Below are 24733 nucleotides of genomic sequence, written 5' to 3' on the forward strand. Positions count from 1 at the left end.
ACAAAATTCTATAAACTCTATATCAAAATGAACCAAAATACAAATATTTGTTTATAACCGTCCAGCATTTCCCGGATATATATGAAAATTTCCCCTCAAAGGGTCAAATCCTTATCTCTTCATTTCTACGTTGAACAATCCAATAACCGCCGAATAACTTTCGAACACCCTCTATATAGAAGAAAGAGCTAGAAGAAAGGAAACAATTCCTCGTAGAATAAACGATCGATTCGGTTACGCAAATCTCGAGGAACGCTGTCCACTGTCCTTCGAGCCAGTTAGCACCGGAAGCGGAAACGACGATTCGTGACGCGATTTTCGGGTCATAGCGGCGTGCGGGCAACTCGCAGGATATTTGCTTTGACTAGCGACAGGCCACACCGGAGGAGGTGAACAAGTAACGGCCGAGAGGACGCGTACAATGAGATAAAGGTGACAAAACGCGGGACCGTTCGGAGTCATGTCCGGCCATTGCTGATCCGGAAGTTGTATAAGAAGAAGAAAAACCGGCTGGAAGGTGTGTGCGTGCCCGTGGCCATCGTCGACCAGTGGCGTGCCGGTTTCGCGAGAATCGCCGCCTGATTGGCCGCCGCCGACAAAATTGCTCAGCGGGATCGTTCTCTTTCTTTTTCCGAAAAAAATCATCGACTCGCCGTTCGGCCCGAGGAGAGTGGGATTGTCCGAGATAATTCATTGTGCCCGGCTGGACCAATTGCGTGGCCGATCCGTGGGGCGCTACGCGACGGGATCCGAGGGCTACGATGTGAAAAAAAGAAATTAGGGGTCACGGGTTTTTCTACGACCGGTATCGGAGCTATCGGGAACTTTCGGGCATTGTATAATTTCGGTGGACATTTTGTCGTTAACCCCTTGCTCTGCGATTTGCTTCGCAACTGTGGTGTATAAAGCAGCGTTATCATTAATAATTTGGTAGAAAAAGAAAAGAATTTTATACTTATTCCGTGTACGTTTGCTGCAAATGTTGAAAATTGGTAATAGAAAGTAATACTTCATTTACTTATCTTCATTCGTTTAATCTCAATTTCATTTAGAAGTAAATGACATTGAGATTTGTCGAATTCAATTTGAAACTCTCATCGCGAGTTTTACATGTTATTATAAGGGAAGAGGTTAAGGAGGAATAATGAAACGTGATAAGTCTTTGAAAAGAATTTATTGTGATGATAATATTGAAATGTGTAGAATAATTTTCATTAGATTATATTCCTTCGTGATGAGAATAATTTATAGTTATTCTATGGTGATGTTTCATGTTTTTTTGAACTTGAAGATTGAGGATTCTAAGGAGGATATAGTTATTATTGTAACCGTGGTCAATAAATTAATTTGTTGAACTCTGGATTATAGATGTAAAGTAGAAGAATCGAAGAAATTTTGAAATCAAGTTTGACAGCCGTGGTTTCCCGTGACTATTCTTTTGGTACCCAAACTGTCCGATGACAAAAGGGATATTCGGAACTGATACGATCTGTCATAGATCAATTTATCGCTTGCCTGATCTCCGATTCGGTGGTTTATCGAGTGGAATGAATTTCGTGTAATTGTGGTGGAGACACGGGTGGAAAGGAAAAAATGATGGTTGCTGCGAGACGAATCGACGACTCGTGTAACCAACCTACAGACATCGTTCGAACATTTTTATTAAGCCACACGTGCCATTTGAGTAACTAGCACATTTCCTTTAGTCCAGATCGAGTCTATATTAAAATTTAATTACGAAGCCGCATTGTCATATAATCACCCAGCATTAACACTCTTAACATTCACTTCAGTAAACACACACAATTTACAAGTCTCCACTAACATACATACATTGCCTAAATCCGTTAACAAATTTCCAGAGCGCATCAATGTTCAACTCATCCAAATCGATCCAAGCGTGCAACATTAAACCACAGCACAAGCGAACGCAAAATCTCCATCGAATCGACGCGGAGCCACCTCGAATCCCACAAAACTCGAACCTAATGATTACAAATTTATACACGAGCGGCTGATTCATAAAATCCAATTCACAGCAGGCTCGCGATGAATCCTCGGCAAAACGATTTCCCGAGGCATTAATCCCGATCCAGGTCACCGGCTTCCCAGTTTCGCGTATCCTCCGCGCTATCTCCGAATCCGAAAACTCGGGCCAACTGTGCGGCCTCTACATGGAACGGTTTTTCCATTTCCGTGTGGCGATCAGATAACCGGGAAACGCGTCCGCCGCTTCCCACGGGCGAACGAATCTCGTTGTAACAGGTAAATTGACCAAAGCACCAGATAAAAGAGAGCCCGGAACCCTGCTGGTTCCGAGTGAACCGTTTGAAACGGGGTGAGCGATCGTGGATTGACCATTCTGTGGACCAATAATGTCTCTGTCTGCGAAGAGAGAGGATCCAAGTGAGAAACGGCGAGGAAAGATGCTCGTCGCTAGAAAACTGCGTGCTCTATCCGTTCCGCGGTCGGCCGGACGGACGGACGGTTATGAGAAATATGAAATCTGGTTCTCACGGGCCGTGAATGGGTATATACACACGGCCGTGTGTCCGTGCGTCTCTTTCTCTTTCCCGCTGTATTCCCACTCGCCGGGTTAGGATCCTTCTCTCTATCGCCGCTCCACATGCGTATCGTGGGAGGATCTCTAGTCCCGGGAGTCTTTTGTGGCCGGGCAGCAGGACATTGTCCATTGAGAAACGGCCGAAAACAGGTCCTAGAGAGTTTGACCTGTCCCCTTTTCAATCGGCCGAATCGCGCGCGTCGTGGTTCTTTCAAGGAAAACCCCTTTCCTGATTTTTTCATCAAAATAAATCATGTGTCGGTACAGTTAGAAGGGGCAGAGGGGACGCCAGCGATCGTGGTCCAGCTGGCGGGGCACGTAGCGCGCACCAAATCCGTGCCGGGACATCCTGTCACATCCCTGTCGGCGTGCCACGACCGCGCGCGCTCGCCGTGCGTGGCCTTTGCCAGCCGAGAGCCGGAGTTTTCACCTTTCGTGGGAGTCGAAATCTCCGACGGATTCCTGGGAACCTCGCGACGCTCGTTCCAATCGCTGCTTCCCCAGGCGCAGCCGCGATTATCCGCTGCCGCGGAAATCGAGCGTGTTAACCGACGCGGCCGGAGAAAAATAAATGATCGCGAGCACGCTTCCAGCGGACTCGTGTTTTTCGCACGCGCGGCAGTCGCGCCAGCGTCACTGGCGGACTCCGATTTCGCCTTTGTCGCGCGGATTTTTCTCTTTTTCGGAGTTTGACGCAGGGATTGTTAACGCTTTCATGTTGAAGCGAATTCAGTTTGATTGCTGCGATTGTTGTTTCCTTTGAGGATGTTTCGAGCGGTTTTTGAGAAATTTGGTTTTTGATATGTTACCATAGGTGTTGATGGGGTTGTGAAGTACATTGCGCTGTGATTGGTACTAGAGAATTCTAAATTTACTTTTTAGAGCGAAGATTTATAGTCAGATTTATGGATCAACTGGAATATCGTTCCAATTGTTTCAGTTAGTAAAGAATGCTAGATATCTTAATGTTTCCAGAAGATTACTTAACATTAAAACTACCAGACAGTCTTCTTTCGACAATTGTTGAAAAGATAACAAGTGTCCCTCTGACAAAATGATCAAAGAAATTAATACAGTACCACGAAATTAAATTAAAGTCTATCTACAAAGAAATTTGAAAAAGTCAATCTAACTGCTCGGTAGTTTCAGTGTTAAAGTACTAACTAACTAACTAAAACTCCCACGATTCTACTTCCGAATCCCCTTCACAATTCCCTACTCAGCCCTCTTTCCCTTCCACAAAATAATCAAAAACCACCCAAACAAACTATAAAAAGAATCGTTCTTCCAAGCGCGATATTTTCATCAGTCGCGCCAGGAAAAACAAAGTTTTCCGTGGGACGAGTCCGAATTTTTCCCTTAACCGCGAAACGGCACGCGTCACTTGCCGTTCCCGCTCGACAATGACCGGAAAACAAACGATGAGAACCGCGATAACAACGGCCGCAGGATCGCCAATGGGGAGCCAGCCCGCGACGAAACACCATGGAGGCTCTTTTATTGTCCGGCACGAAACAACCCGGTGGGATGCGTGGCGCTCGCCTCACCTTGCCTCGCCTCGCCTCGTCTCCGTTCCTCCCCCGCGTGTCGCCCATTCAGCGACGGTCCTCTCTTCGTCTGCCTTTCTCGCGATCCTCGGGACGCGTTTCTCTGGTTCTCGCTCTTTCGGCCGGCCTCGGTTAATTAGAAAGTTCCGTGGTAAAGAGAGGAAAGAGAAGGGGGTCGAGGGGGGGGGGGGGAAGGAGGTGGGGAACGCGCGCGGAGGAGGGCCAGAGCTTCGTTGTTACATTATTCAAAACGTCCCCCGCGAAACTCGCTGCTCGCTCGCCGCAAAACATCCGAATGCAAACTTTTGACAACGCGCGAACGCGCCAAGTGCCGAAGCATGTCACGCGAAATAATTAACGATCGCGCGAATTTTCTCGAGCGAGAATTAACGCGCGAGCGTCCACCCTCCCGCGGCCCCTCGACCCCGTCGAACGACCACGCCGCCCGTTATTCCACCGAATTTCTGCCAGCCGGAACTCGAGTTTCCCGAAAACGTTCGCCCGGAACCGCGGCCGGGCCCGCGGAAGGGTTGGTTTGTTCCTCGTAACTTCGAACGTTGGGTTTGTACCGAACTCGATCCACGCCGCTGCGATTTTTTTCTGTTGTTCCGTGGAGTTTGGATGCGGGGAGTTTGCTTTCGGCGAGATTCGTTTGCTCGTTTTTCTGTTTGGAGATTTTTTTTGCCTTGAGTGAGTTGTACGTTCGAAGGTCTTTTTGGGGGTGCTTTTAGTAATTAGGTTGTTGTTCGTTTGTACTTGGATTTTTGGTGACAAGCCTTTTTCGGACGGAAATTCGGACTTTTCTTTTAATAGTCTGTGATATTCGCTTGAGCAGTTTTTGATATTGTGGATATTATTTTCAAAAGAACTGTATTATTATTAAGAAATATAGTTTAACAATTTTGGCACTAGGTTTAGGAATATTTATTACGTTTATTCTGTTGTTTCTAGAAAAATGAGTGTTCGTTTATTTAGATGTTGAGAACAGTGTGAAACACGGAAAATTAAAATACACATTCGTGCAATTGCATCGATAAAAGTTGACGTAAACATTTGCCAAATGACATTTATAAAATTCAATATATGTCAAATTGACGCGTCCTATAACCTTAGTGTTACCAGCTTTCACTAATTTCGTTCTAAAATTATACATTTAAATTGTCAGTGACTCAGTCCTTTATACATACTCCACATCCACTTCCCAAACGAACAACAATCAACCAAAGAAAACAGACATCTTCAACCATCATCATATAACAAGAATCCATTACCTCCAATTATTAATACCACAACCCTCACTCCGAAGATCCCGATTCAGATACTGAAACACAAATTTTCCAAGCACCGAGCGTCCTCTCCGCGCATTCACCCTGATCGGTCCACGCTATACACCCGTGACCCCGATTCCATTCGGGATCCACCCGGTACCCGTTAGGTCTGGCGTTCTCGTGTTCTAAGGACTTTGAAGAAGCGTCCTTTACAAGAGAGAAAACGATCAAAGATACGGAAGAAAAGCTTCTATGAAATAGGCGGGCACAAGAGGACGGTCCTGTAATAAGACTAGGTGCCTGGATCCAGCGAAACGGGCTCCGATTTTTTCTCGATCGAAGGGTCAACGTCTTTTTTTTCATGGTCCTCCACCCTTAGGTGCATCGAGGCGCGCAGCTAGGTCCCCGTGTAGGCAAGAGTCGTCGACTGTGTATAAAAAAGAGAAAAATACACGAGGAACGGCTACGAGCAACCGCCATTTTGGATCCTTTGTGGGGTGGGTTTCTCCAGCGAACTTGTTCGGGGGGGTTAAAAACTCCTCACCCCTGGAGAAAAGTCGAAAGGACGATGGGGTTTCCGGGGTGAAAGAGCCTGGGAGGGAAAAGGGAGAGAAAGATCGGCGGAAAAAGTGGGGGTTTCGTATAAAAATTGCCCCCACCACCGATGGACGCGCCGGTAGGTCCTTTCTTCTTTTGATATCCTGTCGGGGCCTACGGCCCTTGGCCTGCCCCGTGCCCTGCGACGATGCTCCAGTCAGCATCCGAGCATGGGAGAAACCAGATCCCGCCGCTGATGCTTGCTTCTCGCTTGTAAAACCGCCGGAAATCACGGCGACTCGATCGGAAATCGAACAGCGATGGTCGTTCGGTGACTTCGTACGTGTCGTCAACACGCGTGTGCCACCCGTGATCGAGTCGCGCTGAGAGGGGGCCTGGATGGCGACTCGCGGTTCGCAGGGACGCGTAATGGCGCTCGAAGGTAAACAACGCGGACAGAACGGGACGATATAAATCGTGGCTGGCCCGATTGTTTTCAGAGACGCGGGTTTCCAGCGGAAATTGGGAAATCGTTTGTGAAGTTTGAAAAATGCCGCGGGAACGCCGTTACGGTTCTAGATGGAATTATGCGTCGCCGAGCTCGCCGGAGGATAACGTAATTGCTGATTTGTAACGTTCGTTTGTGGCTCGAATGTTGGGGATGGTGTTGACGAATCTTGATTGTTTTGATTTCAATTGCTGTGCTTTGACTGCTCGGGAAGAAGATATCATTCGTTTGATGAGCATATTCAGATTGGAGATAAGCTTTGGTTCGTTAAACTGAAGTTTAGTGAATTTACTGGCCTCTTTGTTTGATTTTAATATGTACAGCATTTTTGTCGTTGTTATTAGTGTATAATGAAATATATGGAATTAGTATATTAAGAAGAAATGAGGAAATTATTTGAAAATCTAACGGTAACGCCACTGGAATTATAGTTTTATTAAATATAGCTAATTAGATTACTTATTTGAAGATGTATATGAAGTCTCAGATTATTGGACACTTGTACGGTGAATTAAAAGTAATCGTCGATGAAACGATTAAAACGTAACGTCTGTGAACGCCAATTCTTTGGATATTTATTCAGACTATCAGTAGCGATAACCTTATCACGAAACAGTACGTGTATTTAGCCTATAGCAATTCCAAATAGTTTCGAAGAATAACTTCATCCTTCTAAACGTTAAACATTGTTATTATCTTAACCCGTGCGATGTTCAATATAAATTTATTATCATACAACAATCAAATCAGAATACTTATTTTCAATCGAATTATTCGATTCAACGTACTCAGATCTGGACGTTCACCTGCGAATTTCGAAATGCTGCTCCGAAACGACGCGAAATGAGAGGCTTTTCGGTTGCCGAATGATTTCGGCGACGCGACGGTGCCTCTATCATCGTCGACGTGGAAACGGTTCGATAGTTTTGTGACGTGTGCCAGGAATCTATCAGTTTCTTGATCCGTTTCTATATTTCGCATGGTTCGGCTGCCACGTACGGCGGGCCGCGTTAGATGCCTCGGTCGGAGAAGGAAATTGCTGCGACCCAATACTAATGGATAATGGAATTATTGGTTACGGTCGGAGCTCGCCCTGGGGATGATCGTAATTCAATTGCTTCGATGTGTCCTCTGGACGTTTTGACAGGACGGATGTCCTAACAAGGAAACCGCCTCGGGATATCCGTCAGTTTATCAGTGTTGGCCGCGTTTGTATCGTGGCACTGTGCAGATGTGTTAGAAAAAATCGTTCGGTGCTCGTGTCTCCAGACGAAGTACTAAACTGATTTTTAGAGTTTCAATTTATTGAACCACGCTCGATGCATTTTGATTTGCGCCAATAATGCAGAGCCACGTCGTTGGAAACTGTTTGTATATATTAGAAGTCAATGAAATACGTTTGTGTAATGATCTGGTGTTTGGAAAAGAGAAATATTAGCTACATTAAATTTTATGGAACTATAGAATGGAAATGTTGCGTTCTTCAACACTAAAAATACCGAGCAGTTAAATTGACTTTTCGAAATTCCTCTATAGAAACTCGAAGAGTGCTATTATTTAGACTTTAATTGATTCTCAATTCAGTTTGCACGTTGCAACATCAATTTCTTTCATAATCTGTCAGAGAAGCATCTGTTATCTTTCCATTAATAGAAAAAAGAAGAAATCGGGGAATGGGTCGTTTTGGTTCGTGGTAATGGTAAATATTGATGTACGAAGACTTGTCTTCAATGATGAACTAATAAAAATGGAAAGATATTGTTAACAGAATTTAAAGTACATCTCACGTTAAATCAATCCATAAAATTTATGAAGTACAGTATCTATAAACAACAATTAATTACATTCAAATATTATTAACAGGTAGAATGATAGAAAGAAACAACGTACAACTGATTTTACAAACAAAATACAATACCGTTCGATCAATATTAAAGTAATGGAAAGAGAAATGTGAGTTTAAGGTGCAAATAATTGCTAAGTAGAATCCGTTTGAGATTCACGACTTAATATCCGATCAATAGTGAGTAATTGCCGTGAATCGCCAGACCCTCTGGCCCGGACGTCTCATCTCTCCCGTGGAGGAGAGGAAAGAAAATTAATGTGGAGGACTAATAAGCTCGGGACGTGTCCTTCAGTGATTCCCATACGTATCTGCCCCACTCGTGGATGGAAATTACGAAGTCTGTGGCAATAAGGGAGCCACGCGGGTACAGTGATCGAGGCATTACAGATGTATGGGCCAATTTGTAAGCAATCCAACTTACATTCGCGGAGCAATATTGTATTTTTATGTTATCTTTCCTCGGCTATTCGCGGCCTCCTCCTATACGCGATACACTCCTCCCACCCGCCCACGGCCGTGGCCACTCCGTTTCTGGTTTCTGCCAGATAAGGGATCGAGAGAAATCGAATCAAAAACAAGGAAATTAAGGAGCTCTCCGGGAAGCAGCACAATTTTCCAGACTACTCTGATGTATCCTGCGCATACAGATCTATTTCATTGTACTCGGTTCGCGTTTTAATTTGGATACTAAACCTGTAGTGCTCTGAAATGGTAATGATGATAATGCTGTTACTTCGATGCACATTTTAAAGTGCAGTACACTTTGAGAGCTATTTTTGGAGGAAATTTGTTGTTCCTCCATGTGAGTTTATGGTTCTTGATTTTAGTTAGGGAAAAATTGAGATATAGTTTTCAATATTATCGTACTGTGATTGAAGTACTGTGAAATTATTTCAATTAATAATCGATTCTTTCACAGTTCAGCGTTTTCGAATTTCTTTTAAGGTGACATTGTATACTCCTTTTTTACTTGAAAATTTCTTTCATTTTCGATTAACCCTTTGGACTATAATATCGTGTCAGACTTGTGGCTGAGATTTCAAATAGAATTTAATAAATATCACTATTATTCAATTTGTTTGAATGCAAAACATTTTATCTACTGTATTTAATTCATTAATAACAGAGTGCTTAGATCGATCACAGTTCAGAAAGAAGTCATAGGGCAAGAGATTAGTCATTTTCGAACATTTTATTAATCACGTGTACCATTCCATATAATTACGCATTCCACCAAAATCTTCAGAACACAGCCGTAAAAACACACTCCAATTCCCCCCACAACGAAAACCAAATTCCACGACACAATTTCAAAAACTAACAACCTTAACACTAGAACTATTGAGCACTTAAACCTTTTTAAAATTTTTTTATAAAACCTATAAGCGTGAATTTATTAAGATTTCAATTGGTTTATATTTCAGTTTAGGTATTCCGAAATCAGCTTCTTTAATCATTTCTTAAAGCAGTGTCTGCACCTTTACAGCAATTGTAAAAGAAGAAATTAGAAATTGGTCATTTCGATCTGCCTGGTAGTTCTAGTGTTAAGGTATCTCCTGAAACCCCGCACGCAAACAAGAAACCCTCGGAATTCCCGATGAACCCCGATAATCCCGTAGCACTAAATCCTTTATAACCCCAGCAGCGTGTCCGATTTTGCAACAAACGCGAACGTGCCAATCGGGAAGCTGTTAAATGAGTAAGCAGCCGACGACACTCGATTAGGGGCTGCCGAGTGTATCTCCTTTCGACCGGTTTGCGGACAGGTTACAAGGAAGCGTGGAAGGAGAGAGACACGAGACACCGCGAACGAGGCGCACACGCGCGAGAGGGATGGATCCACGAAGTGGCGAGGAGACACGTGTCGGGGTCCTCCTTCGCTCGCCTCTTGGGGCCTAGGGGGCCCCGAAAAACCCGAAACGCCGGGGGTTTGCGCGGCCGTGCGTTATCCCGTCTCTCTCTTTCTCTCCGGCGCGCTTCAGATCCCCAACATCTGCCCCCGAAAAAACAAAAGCCCATTGTCGTTAACGACCGGTCGCGCGTCTCTTGTTTCTAACCGAGCGCTTTTGAATCGTAGGCGAATAACGGACCCCGTAGCGTCCATTCAGGAACCGGGTCTCTCTCGCTGTCTCGTTCCTTTTGCCGTCCCGCGGTCGATCGCCGTTTTTGCTCTACACGGTCTCCTTTCGACGGACTTTCATCCCCCTTCGACGACAGACTCTTCGCTCCTCTGTTCCGGAATTTTTTTCCCCTCCCGAGACTTTCTTCGGAGTTCGTTGTAGGTACGCGCATTGGGAAGTGTTCCCTTTCTCGCTGATTTTCCTGGATGCCGATCTAATCTCGAGAGATCGATCTTTTGGAATTCCGATGATTCTCCGTCGCTTCCTGTCGCGGTCAGGTACGCGTCCTTCCGGTGATGGGGGTGGAGAAGGTTTCAGGGAGCGATGATATTTATCTTGATTGCTTGTAGGATGTTTGTCAATGGAAGGATCTTTTCGGGTTATTATTGTGTCACTTTGTGATGTGTATCGGTGGCAGTGTGGATCGAATTGGACTCTTCGTGGGAGTTGGTTAGAAAACGGCTATTGAGTTGGGCTTTAAGTATTCAGTTAAGGGAGGTGTATTTTTTGCGGGGGTGTATTGAGGTGACGTCCGCTGATTTGGAACTTTGAAAAGTACTTTCGTAGGAATTCTTTTTTATTTGGTATTTTTTAAGATGAACGTTTCTGCTTGAACATTTTGGAGACTTTTAGAATTATGATAAAATTACAACTGACAAAATTGTGTCATTGTGTGTTAATAATATAGTATATTTACTTTTATTACTAAATTAATCAACTGGCATCATCTTCTGTTAATCCATTAATTCCTTATACCAAGATCTATATAGTATTATCCTACACATCAAAAATTCAAGTTTCTAATTCCACTCTTCTCAGAAAGTGTCTCAAGTGAGAACATTATATCACCAACTCATCTTCTATACAAAATTATTCCCTTCCTTCAAATTATTACCCACACAAATATAGCAACTCGAACCTTTTCCAAACCCACTCAAAGTCATCTGTTTTGTACCTCTACAATAACTGTAATAACACATATTTATTCACCCCCACAAAAGTAACCAACAAACGTTCAAACAACGCGTGACATATTTTCTCGCCCCTTAATTGCAAGCAACTAAAATACCTTTCTAACCTCCGAAGCCACGCCGCAGAGACAATTCTAATGTCGGCCAGGATGAGATCCGGCGTCCACGGACGAGCCGAAAATTTACAAGTCAACATGATGTCCCAGAAAGATCGCGGTCCGCGCCGGTTCTGTTTCCCGAATATTTCCCAGCGATACCGGGTCGCGTTTCGTAATGAAATCACGACTCGCGTATAAATCCGTACCCACGGACTCGATTCGCGCGCGTTTGCGCCGGCGAACAACAGAAAGGGAAATTCGGTTAGCCCGGAGGAAAGCGCTCACGGCTGATATAGAGATCTAATTTCCTTCTACGCAAGTCTTATAATTCACCCCCTTCCAAGCTGCCGGCCGGCGAAGGGGGTAGGAGAGAGTCTAAGGTCCCGGGGTCAGCCGCAGACGTAACAATTCACTTTTAAGTGTCCTCGAGCAGACCTTCTGCCGGAGATTCTTGCGGCTCTTCCTTCGCCCCAGGTCTCTATACTTCGGCCCATTAACATAGAGATTGGCATGGTTTCATACATCGATCTTTTCCCTACGCGAGTCGAGTGTCCATATCCGTCGTGATGGGATACCAACCCCCGCGGAAATAATAGAAGCATTTATTGTCTTCCTTGTCTCCTTTCTTTCGACTTATTGCATGTAAATATACTTTAGCTGGGTCCTTGCTGGGGATTTTTGACCTTTCCAGTGAATATTTTGGTAAATTACTTTTGTGAACATGATTCGTTTTGTAGAATTAAGAGTGGAAGAATATGGTGAGATTATCTGCATACGCAAATAATGAAGTGTTTTGATATTGAAGGAAATTGTTAGAACGTGGAAGAAAATAGTTTAATTTAGAAGTTTCGACGTAATTGAAGGACTTAGTTAATATTTCAAGATATTGCGAATAGTGTGTATCGCAATATACTTTAAATATGAAAGAGTCGATTACGTATTTTTGAATAATTATATGTAATACTCTAGTTTCATTTCAATAAGATTATTGGATGTTTCATGTGTGTTTATTAATATATAACTAGGAAACGAAGAAACTGATGAAACTGTCTCATATTTCATCTTCCGGAATGTTTTATTCAGACAGAAGTTTTAAATTTGGAATTCGTGTTTCTACTGCTACTTTTCCTGTATCTTCTGTTGAATGTTTCATTGTCTCTTTCGCTTCCTGGCTTGATAGCTATAGTTCGTAGGGGTTGTCCCTCGAGGCATACGTGGTCACAGCGATTTCCCAGGATCAAGTTTTCACTGATGCGCGGACTCCGTTCGATTCTTTCGGGGCGGAGCTTGATTGACCAATGGCCAGCGCGCAAACGCGAATTCTCTTGACCGTGTAGGTCTACCATGCTTCGTGCGAATGAAAGAAAGCAACTCGGCAATGAAATGTAGTCTGATATATTGCGTTGTCAATTGTTGCTCCATTACAATACTCTGAATTTTGTTTTGTAAAATTGACAATTGACAAATTATAAATAAATTAAAATTCAAAGCATATAGATATAATAAGAGTACCTAAAATTTAGCTATCGACTTCATTCAGAGAAATAAAATTTAGAAGAATGGAAATCATGTCACAAAATGGACATATGTTGAATCATTGGGTGGTCCTGGACATAGGTTTAAGGAAACGGACTTTGAAGTGTCTGTATCTGCGAGAGGTATCTGCTTAGTCTCATGAAGCCATGTGTTTGCCCTTTTGTGTAAAACGAGGGAACGTGAGGTACTCGAGAAATGTCCAGTGACAACTTTCAGCAAAAAAAGGGAGAAAATTGAAGGAAATTGATCTGTGGGGTTAGAAAGAACTTAAACGCCGTTTCATACCCGATTTCATCCTATTAAGATTCCATTTTCTCAGACTTCTAAGTGAGATAAGTTGACGTGGAAGTTTTTAATCGTAATCATTCGCAGAATTACCCAAGAGCTCATCTTATAAACGTGTATAAATCCCTTTCTTTTAATCTTTGATACGCTTTGAAATATTACTGCGAATCCGCAGAATAAGACTGATAATTGAACTACGACTCTAAACGCATTAAACGTTTATAAAGATCTACGAAGAAAAATAAAATGTAAATGTAAGGTTTTATAACATTCCCACCGTCCATCGGATTATTATTAAGCTACTAAATCTATTACAGCTCACTTTCACGATTCTCGCATATAAAAATTGAAATTCTCATAAAAATTCATAGTCTTCCCAAAACTGCTCTCTGAATTTTATGCATTCATAGTGGATGTCAACGTTTCAACAGCAATATAGTATAACGTTTAATCCAATTTTATAAAAGCCTCAGTTTCCGTTAATCTAACCTTGTTGAATTCAGTCTAAATAATACCTACCGCAAAAGGATCAATTTCGTTACTACAAATTACTGAAAATCAACTCCTAAAAATGTAAATTTACAAAAACATCCACACTCTACTGTTAACAAACTAATCTAATTTATTAAGCATTAACTCTTAAGAATCTGTATTTATACAAACATCTACACTTCGCTGTTAACAAATTAATGTAATTTACTAAACATTACCCCCAAGGAATCCATATTCACAAAAACATCCACATTCTACTGTTAACAAACTAATTTAACAAACGACCTCGTGTTTTTTCATTTCCAGCGGAAACCTCTCAAGGTACCACATCCCCAGACACCGTCCAATGCGGGGGTTGCAGAGCGTCCTACCCCCTCGGCGAGATCGTGCGGTTCATCGAGCACAAGGTCAACCACTGTCGCAGCACGCTTCAGGGTTGCCACAGTCCACCGGCGACGGCGGCTCCGGAGGATTCCGACCCGGAGGACGCGCTAGCCTTGAAGGCTGCCGATCAGGACTCGAAGCTGAACTCAGTGCCCAGCATATCCGCCCCTATCAACAAACGAGGCGGCGGCAGGCTGGAGAGTCCTCCGACGCCGCAGGGCTCGGGGCCGGATGCTGGAAGTCCGATCGAGCTGAAAGCCAGCGCCAGCTCGACGCCCAAAAGACGGACAGAAACTTCCGACGAGGATAAAGAGGACCTTCCGAAGAAGCAGAAGATCGAGTCTGTGGACGCGGACACGAACACAGTCAATTCCGGTGAGTCCCTTGTCTATTTGTTTTTTTATTTGAAGCTAACTCTTTGTGCCCTGATGGTTCCTTAAAACATTTTCACTGATTAGAAATTAACGTGGTTAGAGCTTTAGAGAATTTTTAAATTGTTTAGGTAATTGAAATAGTTCGGTAAATTCAAAGTGTTTGAATAGAATGATTGTGGAAATTTGAAGTAAATGATCGGGCCTGAAGGGTTGCTTTTCTGTTTTGCCCTTAACACGTTTGCTACTGGGATGGTGTATAAAATTAGGTGAATTCGAGAGGAAAAAGTGTTTCGAGTTATGTTCCAAGTTTTATATGCTATGCAGTTCATGTAAACTAATGTTTATGAATCTATGTAGCATCCTCTGCTAGTGAATATCGAGTAATTTGAAAGAAATTGACAATTGTACTCGACGTATGTCAATAATTTTGTGATTTGTGTTAATAATGTGTTATACATTGTACTAAATTGAACACTGAATATCTATCACAAGGAATGTTCTTAAATAAGACGTCGCTAGCAAACGTGTTACCGGTAGAGATAAAAACACGGTTAACGAAGTTGTAAGTACCATGAGACCGGTTCGCGATGTCGAAATTTCGAATAACGAAGTTTCATTACTCCTGGTGTAGCCGTTTTTGCGCTAAACGGCTTGTTAGAAGTAACTACAACACAAGCGAGAATAAAACAAGCACACCTGCTGGCAGTTTGATATTGCACACCGGTGATTAACGATTAATTAGAAGCCTGTGGCTAAGGCGATTAGAGAACGCCTGAGATTTCTTAACGGCCGAACGGAGTCAGGAAAGAGATTAAACGGTGAACTTTAACCCTCTTCATCGGCGGGCAACTTTTTACGATTCCCCGCGTGTCTTCTGGTCCAACCTTTTACTTCTTTCCCGTGAATGTTATTTACGTTTCATCGAGGCGAAATTCCCGGCGTTTCATTAATCTTATGCCGATCGATATTTCATAGGTTCAGATTTCATTCGCGATGAATGGGAACGTTTACTCGCTGGTACTTTTAATTGCCGCCGTTTTCGCGTCGGAGATTTAATTGACGCTGGCACGGCACCGAGAGACGAGGCACGTGCTACCGAAACCGTTGTCGTGATGTTTTGACATATTCCGCTTTGAGTTCTGTGCGTTAGGTCTCCCGAGTCAAGGCAACCACTATAAATATAGCCCGTAGGTTCCGGCAACAAATGCCCGCCGCGACTTTCATATTCTATGAAGCTCCACGGGCCCGCGGAGCGATCCCGTGACAGAAGCGAATTCTAATAAAAATGCGGCGAAACTGTTGAAAACGTATTTTACACCGTGGCACAGTGGTTCGCAAACTGTGAATCTTGATGTCGTTGATCTTTCGAGTGACAACTTCGAGAAGTATACTGTCGAAGTAATCAACCAACAACAAAATTTATTTTACTTTTAATATAACTGTAGGATCATTCCTTTGCAGTCGTATTAATTTAATCGATAAAATCAAAATGAATATAAACATAAATATCTATATATAAATTTGAAGCAACAGTAACTATATTAATTGTAATATGCAGTACAAAAGGAATAAATAATGGCGAAAATGTATAGTATAGAGAACAATTGATTCTCTAAAGCAATTGAGAACCACTGTAGCAACGCGTCCACCCCTATGCGCGAATTGTCATTCACATTCGAAACGAAGCATTTTTCAAAATTGTTCTTTGTAAAAAACAGTAAAAAGATCTGTGTCACACGGTGCGTGTCATCTGCGTTCGGAAACTACGGTTTCGAATTCGGCTGTCCGAGAGGGGGTCGAAGAAGAAAGAGAAAAAAGGGAGTTTTAAAGTACAGTTACGGGCTGCCATCTGATGTCGATCCTGGTTCAACGAGCACGAACAATACAACGGCGGATTCGATTTTTGAATTTAAAGAGCCCGCTCGGGGATTGGGGTGAACCTGCCCCCATAGTCGGCCACCCTCCCCCACTCTCCTTAAACGTGACCCCTTTTTATCGGCCGGCCACATTGTCATATTCCATAGAGTCCAACGGTGGCGAATGTCCTCGGTGTCCTTTTTGCGCTATTGTCCAAGATTAATAGTTTATTTTTTAATCTTATTACTGTAGATTATTCTCTGTCCAATTTAGTTTGTTCCACGAGTATTACAACGTGCGCCATTCCTAAATGTTAATTACTAGAGACTGGACTCGTATGGGCGGGCAATCTTGCGAATGTCCTCTGTGTCTTTTACACTGTTGTCCAAGATTAATAGTTTATTTTTTAATCTTATTACTGTAGGTTATTCTATGCCCAATTTAGTTTGTTCAACGAGTATGACGAACGTGTGCCATTTCTAAATGTTAATTACTAGGGACTGGACTCGTATGGACGGGCAATCTTGTTACCTGTGGGTCATCGTAAATGGACAACAGTGAATGAGTGTAGAGCCTGGTCATGGGGTATTCCAGCAGTTAGATGCGAACTACAGAGTGCAGGTTTCAAGGTTTAAACTTGAAAAAGAGGATGTGACGAGTTTTTATTTGGAACGTGACCCTTTGTTGGGACTACCCTCCTGCCTTTTAGCCTTGAAAAGTTACCAGGAAGATCCACTGGTTGGAGAAGATGAAAGTGCAAAATGTATTGCAAACATCAAAAAACATATTGCTGTTATGTTTACTATAAACATTAGAGAAACTTTGATCTCTTTGATCTCTTATATTTTCTTTGCATAATTGCCATTTACGAGGTACCATGTGAACTATGTTAGATAGGAAGTACTATCGTAAAAATTTAGAAATGTAGGAGTGCATTCTTCTTTGATTCAATATTCTCTAATTATTACTTCAACACACTAATAACTTAACTGTAATAACCTAATAATACTAATCCACAAATCTTCTCTTCCATTTTAAACTGTTCTAATAAGAAAAACCACATTTAACTAAAAAATTTCAACCTCTGATAGCCATGATCAGCTACATACTACCAACATGATAAAATTCATTTACACTCATCATCCCCACAATTCATGTCCCAACAGCGTTCCGAACGCTATTCGCGTCGTCAATGCACCCGATGACTGTTTAATTTCGTCGAAATTCCCGCGGGCAACAATGGCAGCCAAGTTCGTTCGTCTGCTCGCGGAATTGCGAACTCGCTGGTACATAAAGGTGGGGGTGGTACGGGGTAGGGTGGGGACAGCTTTAATTTCGCACCCACTCGTCGACGAATCGACACCGGAGCGCGATCGCGGCGGTTTACTCCGATTAACTTCAAAGAAACGGCGCCTGCCTCAAACGAAATTCATGCGGCCTGACGCCCTTGATGAATTGAAAGCACAGCCTTTGAGATTCTTAACTCAGTGCTTACCTGTGCAAATTGACGTGGCAGCCTGCTTTGCATCGCAGAGAGGAGACGCGAGAGAGAGAGAGAGTGAGAGCGAGAGAGTGAGCAGGAGAGTGAGGGGGAGAGAGAGAGAGAGAGAGACGCGCGGCCGCAATGAGAGTCACTGCCCTCTCCTACGCCCCCCTTTTTCTTACAATTAGCGTCTTCTCACTTTTGTAAATATTATTACGTTCGCGGGAATGACCCCCTCCTTGTCCTCGAGGGCTCGTTCAGCCTTAATTGTCTCCTGTTCGAAGGTTTCGCCTTGATGATAATTTTATTAGACACTCGGCTTCGGACGTTCTTTGTCCCTAGCTTCACACGTTGGCAGAGACGCCGATCTGCGTTTCGGAGGTGTCAACGGTAGCGCGAAGTTTGTTTATTGGTCTGTTAAAATTTTATCGATTGCGCCGCGAATGTCGTAAAATATTCCATGCGTGTAGGGGGCGTGAAGTTCGTATTGTGTTTCGGGTTATAAATCTTCGTTATAAGTGGAAGCTGGCTGGAAGTATATAATTGATTGATCAATAAATCTATGGCGACGAATGATTTCGCAGTTTCACGTGGAAAGTTGAATAACAATTCCCAGCACTGTCGAACCATCGACGTCGACTTTATTCTGTTGAGTAACAAAACTAACTGACAAGATTAATACAATAGCACAGCGAAACATAGTTAACAATCGTCCGCCATAAATCCGGATAACGAAGTCCAGCGAAACGCACGCGTCTCGTAAATACAGAATGACATAAAATTACGTCACCGACGACCAGCCGTAAACTTGAAAACGACGGGAAATTGCGTTACACCGGCGGGCAACGGTAAACTTTAAAATGACGTAGAACTACGTCAACGCGTTAATTAATTCCACGCTAACAAGAAACAAAGGTAACGTTATTATCAGCCCCAAAACACCGTAAGTCTCCCGGAGCCCGTTACCAGATCCCTGAAAGCATGCTCCAACGATCTTCCACTAGTTAGTTACCAAATCGACTAGCCCTCTAAGGGCGCGCAGATCAACCGGGACGCTTCGATCGCGGCCGGGAAGAAAACCCGCTAAAAAGCCTAAAGGATAAAGGATCCTGGTCCAGAGGGGTGCGCGCGCTACGGTTGCGTGGCTCTGATCCGTGTCGCTCTACCTGGACAACACGCGACGGAGCGCTGGAGCAGATACACGCGGTCGCTGTTATACAGTTGACAGCCGTGGCTCGTGCGGACCACGTGGCCGGACAATAGGACGATTCTAATTGGGCTTTTGGACGCGGCCGGTCGATAACGGAATGAAAAAACACGACAAAAAAAGGCGTCGAAAGGGGCTTATCCGGGGAACAAGCCGGGAGGAGTCCCGGGGATGAGCACGGGCTCGTCTCTCTCTTTCCAGCGCGCTGGCCTCGGATGGGGTTAACTGCCAGCCACCGGGTGGAGGGGGCCGGAACGAGTTTCACGGACCGTGATGAAATTTTAAAGAGACACCGGTGCTCTCGCTGCATCAACAATCTGTTACGTAATTATGATCGTTTGCATTAATCACCGGAGCCTCTGAAGCGGGCGGCCGCGGTCCCGCCGCGACCCGAATTAACCTGATGGTCCTTGCTGGCGGATGGTCTGGTAACACCTCTGGTTTTAGGTAAATATTTTGTTGTACATTGTTTGGAGGGATAAAATGTTTCTTCTGGATGTACAAGTTTTTCAATTTTTTTTATCGCGTATTGTTTTGGTTAAGTTGATCTGAAGGGGATAGTTGGATTTTTATGGAGTTCTTTGTTTCATAGAAATTCTGAAATACATTTTGTGCTTTGTGGAAGTTTATTATGCCAAGCTTGTTCTGGAGGTATCGTCTACAGTATGGTTGGAAGAATGTATTTAACCTTGTGCGCTACAATATCAGACTCGTGACGGGAATTTTAAGTTGAGTTCGAGAAATCTAAGTGATATTTATTTTTTTAAATATTAGTCGAATATTACTTTGGTATTATCAATCGTTAATCTTTGGAGTAAATATAGACATAGAACAAGCATCAAAATTCCTTTTTCTAACAAATTATTAATTATCGATCACAGTTAAGAAATAAACCACAGGGCAAGGGATTAACAAAATGAAACACAGCGAACCCCCTTTTAATTTCAACAATGACGTGAACCAACAAACAATACACATCAAACAATTTGACTAACAAGCCACAGGATTACACAGCCCCTCGAATCTCCTACCCCAAAATTCATAAAGCATTTCTAAACTACCGCAACGAAATGCAATTATTCCAACACCCTAACTAAAACTTCGCAGTCTACAAAATTCGTCCAAAGGCGACGCCAAAGAAAGGTAATTCCCGCAGTAGGAGAAATAAAACTTATCCCCCGGAGGGGGATGAAAGGAGAGGAGGCTGAAAAAAATAGGAAAAAGAGATATCATTTCCGTGAGCACGCGAGCGGCTGTCCCAGCAGCTGCGTTAAGGAAAAAAATAAGATAGAGAGTGACGTTACGGGCGAGATCGCGCGCGTCAAGGGGGCGAGAGAGGGTTGGCGGAGAAAGGAAGCGAGACGCGAGGCGATAATCCGTCGAAATTGACACCGGCGCTCCCGGTGAGATGCAGATTTGATCTATCTGTCAGGTTTGTCTGGAATATTAATTCCCGTTCGCGGCCGATCCTTTTTCCCCGGACGATTTTGCGTGCCTCGAACCCCCGTCCCGATCGTAAACTTCTCTCCTTTCCACCCCTTTTCTTCTTTCTTTCATCCCCGTCCGGTCTCGTCTTCGCGGACCGCCCGAGGCGCGTCGAAAATTGCTCGTGAATTGGTTGTATCTCAGGGTTTCGAGGTCCTGCAGCCCTTCCGCCCTCTTCCCTCCGCCCTCGCCGCCCCCCGCGCGGAAGGAAGTCAACGAGGATGACATAAAAATGATACACAGACCGGGGAAGCCAATACGCGCTACTTGCACTTGCGTTCCTCACTGTTCGGGATTTCCGCGCGTTTTCGTTCGCTTCCTGCTTTATTTCTCTTCGATGAACGTCTTAGTTCATCCCTCTGGGTATTTTAGTTTGTGGTTTATAAATGGAACTCGGGAAGAATGATCTTGTCAACTTGGAAATATAATGGGATACATATTTTGGTTGTGCTGTTGTTTTTTTGTGGCGTGTTCAGGTGGGTGAACGTTGAAGGGGTAGTTTATGGTGTCGGCAAATATTTATGATTTCTGAAGTGGGTGATCATTGACTTTAGAGGAATATTGGATTGTACTTTTGTAGTGATTATGTTATTAGAATGTCTTTTTGTAAGATGAAAATGGAATTTGGGAAGTATTATTTGAGCGAAATACTCAAGTTGAAAGTTGATAAGGTGTATGGATACTTTTTTATCTTCTTTTAGTAGAATTGAACATTTTTATTTTTGTAGAACCACTTTGAAGCTACCATGAAGTATTTTAGTCATGCGTTTCACATGTTGCAACTCATCGCAGCAGTTCGAAACGAAGAATTTTGTAATATAGAAGTTCTAAAGGTACATTTTTCACTCTTTAAGCAAGACTTCATTGCCGCTTGTTTTCCCGTTGGCGCTGAAGCCGAGACTTTTTCGAAAAATAGCTTCGGACTTCCATTTGTCTTCTTCTCCGTGGGGAAAATTCGACGGGGACAATGAATACGTCGCGCGAAGAGACAAGAAAAGGCCGAAGTTTTAATATACACGCGCCGCGAAACGTTTCGGTGCAACCAAAACGCCAAGGCAAATGTACTTTCCCTTTGTTTCTTCTTTTCACTCGTGATAAAATGGGCTCTCGAACAATGAGCTTCGGCGACGAAGTCGAAGAGGGCGGTGCATGGAAAACGCACACGAATATTTGTGGAAAGGCAGCAGAAGTATTAATACATTTTATATGAAGGTAGATTTTTAAAGTTTATTGTGCCTGGCACAAAAGTATTTTCGTGCTATTGTCTTTCGTTGATTATTTACGAGACGAGAGAAGTTAATGGGCACCGTCCATTCTTGATACTTGCGGTTGGACAGGGCAAGGACCATAAAAGGTCCTCGAGAATATTCTGACCAGTGTTTTACGTTTCCACTGACCACAAAGATTTATAGTAACTAGACTGGGGGTCTTTTGAAAATATGTTGGAAAGTGACGATTTGCATAGTTACAGAAATATACTTAAAATTGGTATTTTTTGTAGATTTACTTAAGTTATAAATAACGTAAAGAAATGATTAACTGTTTCGTTTACAATGTCACTCGTAAGGCAATACTTATTGAAATAGTTAGAAATAGAATAGAAACGGGTGTCGTTTATATTTTAATTCAATTTGAATTCTTCTTAGGAATTATCAAAAGATATATAACTGATTAAATTTGTCATTGTACTACATTCAACGTGATGTGCACGTAAATGCGCAGAATTCGTTAATTGATAATAAAAATGGAAAATAGAATAAGTAATTGACTTACATCCGCCGATAATCATAAAACAAGAATTTTCAAAACAAAGAACATCTTCCCCAATAACATGGGTCCATAATTTTCGGAATTGTTGTGCAACGTGGGTCCCACGGAGACCCCTGGTACTGGAGGGATAATTTTACTGCGCGCTAAACCATAAAATGGAATTCTTGGGAGCCGATCAACCCATAAGTCTAGGTTTGACCATGGGTCATTTCGACAATTAGACGTCGTCCGTTGATTTCCAAGAACTCGAGGTCATTACATATAGTAACGAATATTAGAATCCTTTTTCTTGTGAAAACACATGGAAACCACGATGGAACTCAGATGGACACATTTCATTAATAAAAGAACTCCCAATTCAACGCTAATTAATTCAGTTCCATTTCTCAGTATGTAACGATGTTTCATTTTTTATTCTCAATTTTTTAATGCACGTTATAATTAACACCTTCACTACCACCTTTTGTTCCCTCCGCAATGATTATTTAATATTTTATTTCATAAAAGGTATATAAAAAAAATGTAACAAAAGAATCTAATTAAATTCTTCAATACTTTGTTATGCATTTCAGTTTTAAATTACGTTAATTTCATTCAGTTCACGTAATATACGAAATGGTCATCACAAATGTGTGACGTTGATAGTAAACACATTAGACTAAAAGTAACATCAAATTTTTACTTGAAATAAACAATGGCTGTATATATCTAAAAAATAAGAAAAAAACGAAAACCAGCGACATTATCTGAATATTTCTAATTTAATGTACATTCGGTCCATTTCAATTTACCAAAACAAAGATGGCGGGTTGCCGCGAGAATCATCGGCCACAACGAAAAGTGAATTTATAACGTGAATTTCACGGCAAGCCTGGAATTCCGATCGGAGTTTCAATCGGTCATTCTCTCGGATAATCTGGCTGACGGGGCTGATTAAAATCGCCCACAATCTAGCTACCTGGATGTGATCCCGTGCACGTTGCCCCTTTTAAGTGCAACCCTTGTACGTAGGACAAAGTGCATACGCCGCATACGTTGGCTAATCGATATTTTAATATTGTCACACGCCATTCTGGATTAAAGGCCTTTGTGTGTCTCGTGACGTCATAGACGGCAGATGTGCCCCGTTGAAAAGCGAAAAGATTTCCTCGGTGCAACTATAATTTTAATAAACCGTCGACCGGTACGGAGGATCCTGCGATTGCGAAAAGTAACGCGAAACAACCGTCCGCTTGACTGTCTATAAATCCTGGGAGTTACTGTTACCTCGCAATTAATAAATCGGGAAATCACGGAAATTTATCTGGTAGTAATTATCAAAATCAATTTTAATCCTTTGCACTCGGAACCTTTGCACTAGAAACATTCTACACTTCCCGATGAGACAGACGACACTGTTTGAAATGAACTAATGAGAAAACATATGTAAATTAAGAAACAAAGCTATTTTATATAAATATTTCACATATTGATGTATTATACGAAACTTAATATTATATGTAACATTTTGTAATTGCGTTATATCAAATCAAATAATATTTTTAACCTGAACTTTTTGTAAGGTGGCCAGATTGATGAACTTTGAACATTCGTTCTCTTTTCATTATGTAAATGTATTGTTACAAGCCAGACAGTGGCGAATGGATAGTTTACATGTTGAAATAAAATTGACAAAAAAATAAATCGGTAGTAGCTACTTTTCTTTTATAAAACATTCTATAAATATTTCATTAAACTGCCACAAAAGATAGATTCAATATTTTTAAATGAGTATTCATATGATTAGTTTCGCACGACGTGATAAAGTTAAAAATGATATAAACAATTCTTATAATTGTATTTCAAAAGACTCGAGAAATTTTCTTGTTCCGATTTATTTTCTAGAGAGGAAATAGCTTCATCTCTATTGTGTTCCCAGAAAATGGAGGGTTTACAGCCTTTTCTATTTTTATTGTGCCTGACGATAAATGGATTTGAAAAAAGGCTAGTCTTCTGCGAGGTACACCAGTCTGCACTCGGAAAATTATTTTGCGGAAAGTGTCCCCTCGTCGAGGGTAGCTTGGTTTCGCGTGAAATCTCCCGTGAACGGGTTGAAAGGAAGTATTCGTAGGATGACCAAGCCTTGGCTCGTCGTTAAACAATGGCATTCCGAACGATTTGCCCGTAAACGTCGCGTGGGCCAATTTGCCGGGCAATTTCTGAGGAAAATCGTTCGGTCACTATCACGAGCACCGGAGGACCAAGATTCGTATGTGGCCATATTGTACGTTTGATCCCCCGATATCCCTACAGGAATTCAACTTTTTTTTCTGGTTCGTCGAGTGCAACAAGAAATTACAAACCGTTAAATCCATAAAGTGATACGCTTATTTCTTTCTATTTTTCAAGTATGAATTTTTGCC

The 24733-nt window shown here is 42.5% G+C and overlaps 1 protein-coding gene across 1 annotated transcript in view; it reads left to right on the top strand.

Moving 5' to 3' along the window:
- Cph (BCL11 transcription factor chronophage) overlaps positions 1-24733 on the top strand; it is a 50873-nt gene that overhangs the window by 14989 nt on the left and 11151 nt on the right. Inside the window, exon 2 of the mRNA XM_031974967.2 lies at positions 14078-14530. Coding sequence (XP_031830827.1) covers positions 14078-14530 — 453 coding nt within the window. The remainder of the gene's footprint in view (positions 1-14077; positions 14531-24733) is intronic.

Source organism: Nomia melanderi, chromosome 12 (assembly GCF_051020985.1).
Source record: "Nomia melanderi isolate GNS246 chromosome 12, iyNomMela1, whole genome shotgun sequence".
Classification (NCBI taxonomy): Eukaryota; Metazoa; Arthropoda; class Insecta; order Hymenoptera; family Halictidae; genus Nomia; species Nomia melanderi.